We start from the raw sequence: 12,153 nt of genomic DNA on the forward strand, positions 1-12,153 counted from the left end.
TTAGATGAAAGTGGAGACCACATCATAGATTTTTTATTTTTTTATTTTTCATTTGGACATGACTATTGTTATTTTTGTTTTAAATTTACAAAGACATTTTAGGGCAAAATGAATAAATAAAAGTGAAGATAGATGAGCTGATACAATAATATGTATAATCTTTATCTACTTACTTAATTTAACATATCTTTCATGAGATATGGAAAAGGGGAGGAAAAATATTTTTTTAAAACCAAGATTATTATAATTTTCCTATAACCAATTAATTGTTTTTATTTTTAATTGTGGTATTCAATTTGTTTTTAATTTTTTCATCTAAAGTATGTCATTAATTGAATAAAATTTAAAATTTAAAATTTATAATTATAAATTATTATAGTATATTAATTTTTGACACAATAACACAAAAACACGAGAGTGCCGATGTTTCCCCTAGTGAATAATTATCAGTAAAATTGTTTGTCTATGTTTCTTAGCATGTCCAAGTCCAACTCCAAACAAGTAACTATCAATAGTTGAACACAACAGAAACGTGAAACTAAATTATGCGGCAAGCACCATGCCAGTCTCACACACAACTTTCATGCCGAGTAAAAACTTATTTAAGACTTTGAAATATAGCAGTGTTCCTAGAAACAAGTTTAATGTGAAGGTAAAATATTAACATTCTGTGTCGCGTTGATTAATGTGAGACTAAACTATCTTACATTACTTAAGATCCATTGGAGTTATCAAGGATCCATTGAACACATTAACTAACAGCAAGGATCCATTGGAGTTTGATGCAGCCGCCACACCGTTGGCGCAATTGTAGTAATGATAGTTTTTTTTTTTAAATTAAATTGAATAAAATGATATTAGATTTATTATTAAATAAGATGTAGAACTAAAAAAATATTATTTTTAATATACTTCAGTGATTAAGAAAGATTGCGTTAAAAAAATGTGTCGCTAATATTATTGTACTAATCAATTTCCACATTGGTAGGGAAAGGTAATTGGGAGGAAAACAAAAACAGGCTAGAAAAAGGATAGTTACTCGTGAAACATAATTAAGACTTTTTTATGAAAATTGTGATTTGTACTTTTTTCTATTATTATTATAAAAAAATTACTTACCAAGTCTGTATCTCAGTTCCCATGTTCAACTCCTTCACGTTTGATGATTTCATCCATGTAGATAGAAGAATTGATATATATCATCATTTATAGAAATAGAAGTTGAAACAAATTAATAAATGTGTAACATTTCTTTATAATTTGTAAAATTTGCATACTCATTCATTCAGAAGATGTGTCGCATCAGTTTTATCATAACATTTTCTTTTCCTGTTTTGTAACATTGACATGAGCAAAATTAACAAACTTTATCATTTTTACAATCTGTTTAAAACTTTTACCTGCATTAAGGATGTCACATGAAGAAGTGCAATGAGGAGGTAAAGAAGGAGATGTTGTGGTTCATGTACGAAAAAGGGTTACGTTGTCAGAGGTAAGTTGCTGTTGATGTTGTTGTATTGTTAGGAAAATCACCAGTTTGTTACACTTCTTATAAAGAGAAAATGAGTTACAACGAATCATGTAAATATACATACAGAAAGAGAGAATCAAAATGAATCAAAGAGAGGAAAGATATCCACCCACAACATAGAGAAAAGGAAGGCTCAAGGAATGAAAAGGGGAGAGAGAAAGGAAGGATGTAGAGGAGGAACAATGAGAGGGGGGCATGGAAAAAATGAGGAGGAATGATGTGAGACGTGAGTACAACTTAGGAATAAAACTGAGATATATGAAAATGTGAGACCAAAAAAGAAATTACAAAATTATATTCCCTTTCTCTATTGTTACAAATGTATTTTCTTTTAAGTTAATTATATTATTTAAAGAAATATAAATAAAACTTGAAATAATTGCACAAGATTAAAAGAGCATGGAACAAGTATAAAAACAAAAAGAAGAAAAAATGACAAAAGATATCATATTCTATACAAAATACACCACAAATGAATCTAAACAAGAACCATTTAGGTTCCTAATCCAATTCGTACTTGTTTTACTAACTCTTAATATTGCGCTACCTAGCTCAATTAGGTTCTTACTCCCTTTGTTTTTCAATAATTATTTAACGCATCTTAATTTTTGTTTGATGCGCCTCTAAAATTTTTAATTTGTAGTTTTTATCCTTTCTCCCATCACCTCCTGCTTCAACCTTCACCGGATCACCATCACCCTTGTATCCATGCCACCAAACACAATACAATCATCACCATATCCGTGCTCGTGTGTGTGCAACTTCACCCGTCACCTCTGTGCAATCCCACGCAAAACCCACCCTGATCTCACCATTGTTGGCGCATACCCACAAAACACATTTTACATTAAACAATTCATAATACATATATATTATATATTATTCAATTCATAATATATTTTATCCAATACAAAAAAAAAAATACATTAAGAGTTAGCCAATTCATAATATATTTTTTGTTATTACATATTTAACAATTTACCATACAAAGAAATATATTATGAATCACTCAATATGTAATAATGTATATATGTATCAGAGATTGTTGGGTGTTGCTACGTGTACCCAACAAAATTGCTGGTACACTCATTAATTGTGTGATTTTTCTATTTTATCCTTCCGTAAAAGGGATAAGGATTAACTAATCCGCAAGTCTCGGATTACATATTAGCTTAATCCGTAAGTGTTTTTTTAATTTTTTTTTCAAAAATATATTTTACGAATTAATTTAAAATTAATGACCTAAACAAGAATCAAACATGTAACTTTCGTGTTATTAGCACGACGCTCTAACAACCTAAGCTAATAGATCAATTATGTTATAAAATAAATAATGTTATTATATATAACACTAAAATTTCTAATGTATTTTTAATGTACATGTAAATTCAAATAATAAATTTTATAAAAATTAATTTTGATATAATAATTAATATGTTTACACATGAATTTTTTTAAAACCTATGATTTTTATTTAAAATTTATATATGTAAAAAAATAAATTATTAGATCAAAATCAATTATAATAAGGTCAAAAAATACATTAGTAGATTTATGTTAATAAACATATTATTTTTATTTACAATTTATATATAAAAATATATTAATTATTATATCAAAATTAATTGTCACAAAATTTATTATTTAAATTTACATGCGCATTAAATATACATTAGAAATTTTAATGTTATATATAACATTATTTATTTTATAACATAATTGATCTATTAACTCAGTTGGCTAGAGCGTCGTGCTAATAATGTAAACCTCATATGTTGGGCTCCTGCTTGAGTCAATCCGTGTGAGGCTTACGGATTAACCCAATCCGTAAGCCTGTTGACCAATCTGTATCCCTTTTACATTAGTTAATCTGTATCCCTTTCACAAAAAGATAAGACAAAACGAAAAAATTACACAATTAGTGGGTGTACTAGCAAATTTGCTAGGTGCACCTAACAACACCCCGGACTGCTCCATACGTATCAACAAAAAAATAGGACGAGAAGATGTTTGGGCTCCGGGATGGCTGGTCCGTATCTGCACTAAAACTCAGCGCTTACCCTTTTTTTCCTAAGTCCTAACCTTCATCTTCTTGACCAAAACACAATAGCGGCCACATACCTCCTTGTCTCGCGGACCACCAAACCTCCGCGCCCCTATCAACCAACAAATCCGTCGCTCCTAGCCACGAATCCAACGAACAACCTGCGACCCCTAACTTTCCGCAAACCCAAGACGCACCACCTACGACCAAACACCGCGCACCCTCGTTGATCCGCATATCTACGAAGAGAAGAGAGGTTGAGCAATGGAGGGGGGCGAGGGAGGAGAGGGGTTGAACCAGGCAGTGCAGCAGCAGCTAAATCTGAAGCAAGTGAAGACCCGCGCTATCAGCCTCTTCAAAGCCATCTCTCGTATTCTTGAAGATTTCGAGGCCTACGGTCGCACCAACTCTACCCCCAAATGGCAAGACATTCTGGGTCAATATTCTATGGTCAACCTTGAGCTTTTCAACATCGTCGATGACATCAAGAAGGTGTCCAAGGCCTTTCTGGTCCATCCCAAGAATGTTAATGCCGACAATGCTACCATACTCCCTGTCATGCTTTCCTCCAAACTACTCCCTGAAATGGAGACCGACGACACCGCTAAGAGAGATCAATTGCTTCTGGGGATGCAAAACCTCCCAATTCCAACGCAAATTGAGAAGCTCAAGGTAATTATTAATGAATGAGCTTTGAAATTTGAATTTCGAATTGCTTCATCCACGAGTCATGACCTATTAACCAACCTAATATGCTTCAGGCCCGTCTTGATCTGATTTCCGCAGCCTGTGAAGGTGCTGAAAAAGTGTTGGCTGACACTCGCAAAGCCTACTGCTTCGGAACTCGTCAAGGCCCAGCCGCCATTGCCCCGGCCACTCTAGACAAGGGTCAGGCTGCCAAAATTCAAGAGCAAGAAAATCTACTCCGTTCTGCTGTCAATGCCGGTGACGGATTACGGATACCAGGAGACCAGAGGCACATCACTCCTGCACAACCTCCATTGCATTTAGCAGATGCACTTCCTGTCGTCATTGCCAATGACCCTACTACTGCACAACCGCAACCACAACTCTCAGCAAACACCATGGGCATGCCTGCCCAGAATTCCTTGTTACAGGCCTCCTCCGCAACCGTATCACAACTTTTGGGAAGATCAGCAGCATCTCCTTCTGCTGCAACCACCACCACCACTTCTTTTGACAATATAACAGCTTCCCCAATCCCATATGCCAATTCACCTAGGTCTTCTACAAACATCATGAACTCTCCATCCCCTCAGCAACAACAAACCCAACAACAGCCACCAGTGCTGCAGCAGCAGCAGCAACGACAGAAATTCATGCAATTACCTCAACAGCAGCAGCAGCACCAAATTCTTGCTCAGCAGCAACAGTTCAGGCAGTCTGCAATGCAAGGACTGGGACAGGTAATATTTTCAAGTTATGTATTAGTGCTATTTGTTGTATCTTTCTATTCTCTTTTTTGGGGGTAACAAGCTTGCTTTCATCATCAGTTGCACGGACAACATCAGATGCAATTTTCTCAACCACTTGGGCACCAGCAATTTCAGGGTAGGCAGCTGCCTTCAGGACATGTTCAGCATGGCATTGGTCAAAGCCAACTCAATCAAGGAAACCAAATGACTCGATTAAGCCAGTTTTCTGGTCCTGCTAACAGTGCGCTATTCAGTGCTGCTCAAACAACACCTAATACTCAAATGGTATGGTATTCATGTTTACAATTTATTCAAATAGACAGGCTCTTTTACTATGACTATATATATATATATATATATATATATATATATATATATATATATATATATATATATATATATTCATGGACAGCTAACTGCAGAAGGAAGTTATAACTAATTTGTTGAATTACTTTGACTATCTGTTGGTGCTGTATTGCTTTCCTCTTGTCCTCCTCAGTCCTTAGTACTTCTTTGAAGGGAAAGCCAACCTCATAAGTAATTAAATAAACTAAAAGGAAGGAAGACAATATTTTGGAGTCCATATCATATAGCACCTGAACTCACTTTTACTTGTATTTTCTTTACCTTTTTCTTGCAGTAAATTTCATCAGTAACTCCATTTTTTGTCCTTTGTGTTTGTTTTTTTTTTTATCGGCAAAAATAAATTACATTTATATATATAATCAGTACCAGCGGTACTATCAGTACAAGTAGTTAGACCACCAGCCACATGGTTCCAAAATCAGACTAAGGTCAGTCCCAAAGGGAACTTGTGTGTTAATATTGTTTGTTTTTGTTTCTTGCAGACCTCTTTTTTTTGTTCCTCCTTTTTGTGGGGGTGGGGTGTGGGGGAGTTAGGGGGGTTGAGTTTATCTTATTTATTTTTTAGTCCTGTGGAGGGCTACCTACTATTTGAACTCTGTATTGCTGCCAGTATATAGAGTAGGTATGGCTTTACAAATGCTTTAACACTCGAGCATTATTTTGCGTTGCAAAAAAAAAAAAAAACACTGGAGAGTCTGTTAGTCTGACAGCAATAAAATCATTCTTTGTTTTAATTGAAATGGAGCTTTCTGAACATAGCACAGTTCTTTTGAGATCAATTTTAACTGTATTCCTGGATTTGATTTATGTAATTTGGGATGTGATTTCTTGTCTTTCCGTTTGAAAAGATTATTTTTCTGGATCTTTGATGATGTGCTGTTGCTGTGTTTCGTTGTGCTACCCTTACTGTTAATGTGCTTTGCTTCAACAATTACTTCTGTGATGATTTTTGCTTCTTAACCTCAGATTCCAAACATTTCCGGCACATTACCTTCACAGTCCCTTCTCCCACGGGTGCAGGTTTGTCATTGATGTTCTCTGCCTATTGGGTTATCCCGATATGTCTCATTGGTTTTATTGAGGTATAAATTGTCAGATTTGAATGAAACAAGAAAGAAGTCAAAGGAATTTTTGTTGACTGATCTGTCTATGGTGTTCTGGGCATGTTTTTGAACTCCACTATTTAGTCCTAGTAAAGTTTAGTCACTTTTTTGTTTGACTCACTCCATTGACATTATACTTCCGGATGATTCAGTCTATCTGTACATTGTTGCAACTATAATAGAAACTAATAGGTGACTTTTAGGGGCCATTCTGATTTGCAAAATTAAGAAATTGATATTTTAATTTTGGCCACTTTTTATTGTATTTTATTTTTTTGAAATTTTATGGCATAATTTTCATTATGACATCTTTCTGTAAGGACCGGCTGGACTACCCTGTGACTCACTTTAAGTTGGTCATTACTTGAACAAAATAATTTCTATCATGCATTTGGTTCATCATCTATATAGACTGAATAGTTGTCTCCGCTTGCTTTTGGTTAACTTTAAATCATGAGGATAACATATTCAAACTTACTATACATTTATTATTTCCTCAGTTAGGATTATCTGGAAACAACCCTCAGCGAAGTCATCCTTCCCAAATGTTGAGTGATCAGGGTATGAACTTTATCCTGAATATCTTTATCTTTTCATTTGTTAGTTGGGGATCATTGTCTGTGTAGTTTGTCCTCCTTGAAAGGGTTGTGATGCAGCCTGGTGTGTCATTTATTCCATCTTCTATATGTGTGTGACTTATTACTGAATCATCACTGTGGAGCTTACCTTGCAGTGTTTAACATGGGAGGTGGCAATCCTGGTGGTATGATGCCCATACAACAGCAGCAGCAGCAGCAGCAGCAGCAACAACATGGTTCACAAGCATTTGGTAGCATGGCAAATGCTCAGAATCTACAATCTGGGTTGGTGACACTTCAAAACACACAACAGAATCACCCCAATTTCTCTCAGCAGAGACAGCAAAATCCACAGTGATTAGGACTCGGCATGGATGGGGTTGGTTGAACCATGTTGCTGTAGAAACATGGTTCACTAAAACTGAACCAAACTTTTAGTTTAATTATTTTTTGGGTTACCAAATTATTTTTAATTTTGTAAAAAAAAACTGAACTGAAAAAAAAAACTGGTTAGTCCAGTTCGGTTTGTGGGTTCATTGGATTTATACGGCAGGCTTGTATAATTACAATATTGGAAACCTATGTTAGAATTTAGAAAATAGTTTGTGAAGAGCGTAAAATGGCTGGTTGATTCAGAACTATTTGTAGGGGCGATAATCGAAAACCACGGCATCGTCGTTCATTGAGTCTTACTATTACCAAACCCAAACATATGAAATTATGAATGGTATTGCTCTCCTTCACTCCTATCCTTTCAACATTGGAAATCATAATTACCTCTAATTTCATATGAGCGACCATTTGAACCAAAATCTTGGCCAATTCTTCATTTGATATCGCTGTGTTTGGAAAAAAAAGATTTTAAGGGTGATATTTTTAAAGAGGACTTAAAATGGTTTATCATAAAATGCTTTGTAAAGCAAAGGCAAGTTTAAAAATCCCTTGGCATTTTCTATCTATTTTATTTGGATTTTAATAGATTCTTAAGCTTCGATGCACCAGCAGCACTGTTAAGAAATGCTAAACTGATGAAACGAGCTATCAGCACGGGTATCCAGAGAATTATGATAGGTAGAGAAGAGAAATAATAAGAGACACATAATTATTAAATGAGAATACAGTTGGCAAAATGAAAACGGTTAAGGAGATTGAATGCCTAAGTATATAATAACCACTGGGAACAAATTCTGTTGAACACTTGAGATGTTGTGTGTCGTTAGGATGATTCAAGGAAATTTGTTACAGCAACTGCAACATCTTTGTATAAACCATTCCAACCTGTTCTTATTCATGGAGATAAAAACAAGTGGTTAGTGTTATTTAATGAGAGGACGGAAAGCAAAATCAATTTCTGAGTTGCATGCAGTTGTTGTATATGGATCGTACGCACTTGCATGACTTACAAGTACTTGAGGCATGGAGTCTTGGATTGGAATTGCTGGTGATCCAATGAAAATATTGATGATGGAACATTAGTGATCTTGTGCAGAATTAGGGGAAGATTGTCATCAGATGGGGAGGAAGGAACGAGCGAGAAAGGTGGGGAAGTAGTTGAAGATACTGAGAAGGAGTATGTCCGGTTGCCTGGTCCAAAACTAATGGGAAGGGGAGAGGGAGGTGTAGGAGGTGATGAAATCATTGTATGTTGGACTTGGACATGCATATTAATCACTCCAACTCACTTTCATTATACTAATTCATATATGCATGAAATGAACCTAACTAACAGTCATATGCCAAATTGCCAAGGAAAGTACCAACCATCAGCTACCTTGCATTCGATTGACTTTCAGCTTTGCCCCTTTTCCAACATGGAGAGAATTTGTATTTAATACTTAAGTTTTGTATATAGCAAACACAAAGATAGAGGAAAATATTATGTGATAAATTGATCAATATGATGAGATAGAGATATAAAAAAAAAACATTTCTCATTTCAGAAAAAAATTACTTAAGTTATTCAATCCAATCCTAGTTAATAGCAGCACATCATATATATACATACTCTTTATATTTAGAGTGATGTTAGGTGCACCCAGCATTTTTGCTCGTGCACCCAACACTTTGAGTAAAAAAAGACTTAAATACCCCTTAACCTAAACGTTTCCATTTCTTCTTCTTCTTCACTAGTGTTTCCATTTCTTCTTCTTCACCCAACGCTTTAGGTTTCTCTCGCGAGTGCACCTAGCGTCACTGTTTGGTTTCCCTGCAGCGCCGTGGTCTTAATTTCCCTGCGCGTTTTTGGTATTCTTCTTCCGAGGCATTGCCATTTGCAGTGACGTGGAGTTGCACGCATTGAGGAGATTGTCGTGAAGAGCTTCGCCACCGTCCACCGTCGAGGTAAGCGCCATTTCCATTTCTTCTACTTTGCTGTATTTAGGTTGATCCGTTAGGGTATTTAGGTTGGTCCACAAGCTTGGTTGATCCGCAAATGATGATCCACAATTGTATTTTGGGTACGAACCAACTTGATCCGCAATGAGGTGGCGGATCAAGTTGATCTGTAAGAATCTATTTAAAAAATGGCAAATATGTTATAAATTATGAAAAATGATTTTTATTACGATTTATGGTTAGTTTTGAGGCTTTTAGGCTGAAGTAGAGTACGATTGAGTAATGAAAAAAGTTTGAAATTATGCGTTCATTATTTGATGAAGTTGATATTGGTTTGAAATTTGGTTTTGAGACTTTTTTGGTTTGTACTGTATAATGCATAATCTTGTATATTGTATAATGTTTGAAATGTTTGAACATGTTAAGGCTTTTTGGTTTGGTTTTGAGGCTTTTTGGTTTGAATTGAAGTTGATATTTATAAGTGGAGGGTGGGAAGTAACATCATTTTTGTTAAGAAAACCGTGTAATTATTTTTTTTTTAATTTTGTTCATATTTTCTTTTTTAACCATACCAAATGGCGTTGTGTGGTCCATGTAGCCAACCTCACCTAGTGGGATAAGACTTTGTTTTTGTTGTTGTTGTTGTTGTGTTCATATTTTCTCAGTTGTAGCATTGTAGCTTATTGTTCATAGACCAAACTCTTGCATATCTATTTCTCATTATGCATACTACATTTTTTTCTTTTTGTTTTAATTGTTATCATCCATTCTGAGGGTTAAGGAATAGTTGTGTATCCCAATTATCTTTGTTGGAAAACCACCTTATAAGTGGAGTTAATGCTTGCATAGTTGTTCCATTTCAAGCTTCAACTTTCACTATTGGTTACTTCATGTTACAGATCTTGAGTCTTCACTTAACAAGTTAGGTTGTAAGGAGTATTGCTCCTTGAAATAGTACCAGAACCAGAATCTCTATGACCAGTTGGTCATGAGTTATTTTCCTTGCCACACCATTCATAATTAAGTTGAATTCTAGCACACAAGGTAGGGTGGGCCTACGCATTATAAATGCATAAAGCCCAAAGTAATATTGCATGAAAGGGTATATTATATATATAAAACCAATGTTGAACCTCCCACCCAACAACTTAAGCCTTTAGTTAAGTTGGTCTAAAACACTTCATGTAACTACAAATTGAACCTCCTAAGGTTAATTATTCTTCTTTACTATATTTATATTGCTTCTAGCAAATTAATGTGTTGCAACTTTTTAATTAAGGATAGAAATAATTATTGTATATATTTAGGATGCATTATGCACTTTTTTATTTGATGCACAAGTTAAACCAACCAAACTGAGATTAGAAGTGACATTTATCTGAGACAACAAACAACTTCCAAGTTTCCAACATTTGAGAAGTCAACTCAAACCAAAAAAGATTTGTGATGTAATGAGGCAAGTGAAGCAAATTCATGGTTACACTCTAAGAAATGGCATAGACCATACCAAAATCCTCATTGAGAAGCTACTTGAAATCCCAAACCTTCACTATGCACACAAAAAACCGAAACTTGAATATGCCAAATAAGTAAAACATTGTTGAAAATAGTAGACACAAATAAGCCAATATTTATCTTCTTCACCCTCAAACCAATCACACTGAAATCCTTAGAACTTGCATGACTTTGAGTCAATCAAATTTGTGTTAGACCAATGAAATCCTTCAACATTACTTAAACATTCTTAGAACTTGCATGACTTTGAGTGCATGAAATCAGTGATGAAATTTGTGGTAGACATTTGTAGATCATGGTTAGGATTAGAGGCCTAGGCCGTGCCTTAGGTAGGGTTAGTGACAGAGGTCTGGGGAGAGAGGTTCATGATGATTCTGACGATTCTCCCCAATAGCGAAGGCCGACCGCATTCGTACGCAGGCAACGAGTACCTGTCACTGTTGCGAACGCTGAGCCAGTGGTACCTGCGGTTGAGGCTGACGTAGTTGCGGATGAGCCGATGGTAGAAGCTGACGTACAAGACATTGGTGCAGACACCGGTGCATAGGCTGCTATAGATGAGCATGAGGGATTTCTGGGTGGACCGATCGACCCATCCGTGCTGACCGAGTATGTTAAGCATGTTGCAGCCAACGTATGGACGAGAAAGGTATTTATAATATTCAATTTAAGTTATTTGTTAAGTATGCTTTATTATTGACATTTGTCTTCCTCCATTTTAAGTTCACCCCCCTCCATTTTTGTGTTTTTGGCCGTTTTCTTTCCAAGATTTCACAAAACTTTACGGATTCCACCGTGATGAGTGTTAAGCTTTCCGAAGCGATAAAAAATGATCCTCGGATGAAATTAGAGTGTAACAGTTTATTTACACACACCCCACTTTGCTAAATGCACTCCCGTTTTCGTGTTTTTGACCGGTTTCTTCTCGAAACATCTCGGAACTTTACGAATTCCACAACGATAGGTGTTAAACATTTTGAGGTGGTCAAACGAAAGTCGCATGTCAACAAACAATGGTCCCCGAACGAAATTAGGGTATGACAATGAGGAATATGTATAATGCGTATGCATCAAAGAGAGTAAAAATCTGATTTAGGTATTATCACTCTGATTTATTTTGCTTTCAGCAACAAGTCAAAATAATTCCCATTAAAAATAAAGTCAAAATTCAAGGGAAAGCTAATATCAACATTGCAATTCCATGATTATTAAAACAAATAGCGATCAGTAGACTGTAGTTTGAATT

At 35.4% G+C, this 12,153-nt stretch overlaps 1 protein-coding gene and 1 long non-coding RNA gene across 3 annotated transcripts; one reads left to right on the forward strand and one right to left on the reverse strand.

Moving 5' to 3' along the window:
- The first annotated feature begins 3,579 nt into the window (after positions 1 to 3,579).
- On the forward strand, positions 3,580 to 7,678 carry LOC100809011 (mediator of RNA polymerase II transcription subunit 8). Of its 2 annotated transcripts, XM_014766148.3 has the most exons (6): positions 3,584 to 4,247; positions 4,337 to 5,002; positions 5,090 to 5,296; positions 6,344 to 6,397; positions 6,981 to 7,041; positions 7,214 to 7,678. In XM_014766148.3, exons 1-6 carry the CDS (start codon positions 3,840 to 3,842, stop codon positions 7,414 to 7,416), a joined length of 1,599 nt encoding a protein of 532 aa, XP_014621634.1. In that variant the 5' UTR covers positions 3,584 to 3,839; the 3' UTR covers positions 7,417 to 7,678. The 2 variants fall into 2 exon arrangements, with proteins under 2 accessions (XP_014621635.1, XP_014621634.1); XM_014766149.3 differs by lacking the exon at positions 6,344 to 6,397 and having other exon boundaries at positions 3,580 to 4,247.
- A 465-nt stretch (positions 7,679 to 8,143) lies between these two features.
- LOC102664667 (uncharacterized) lies at positions 8,144 to 8,835 on the reverse strand. Its single transcript, XR_417801.4, has 2 exons — positions 8,462 to 8,835; positions 8,144 to 8,336 (listed from the first exon to the last, which is right to left on the reverse strand). It is a non-coding gene; the product is annotated as an uncharacterized lncRNA (long non-coding RNA).
- Between the last annotated feature and the right edge of the window lie 3,318 nt (positions 8,836 to 12,153).

This window comes from Glycine max, chromosome 13 (genome assembly GCF_000004515.6).
Source record: "Glycine max cultivar Williams 82 chromosome 13, Glycine_max_v4.0, whole genome shotgun sequence".
NCBI classification, from domain to species: Eukaryota; Viridiplantae; Streptophyta; class Magnoliopsida; order Fabales; family Fabaceae; genus Glycine; species Glycine max.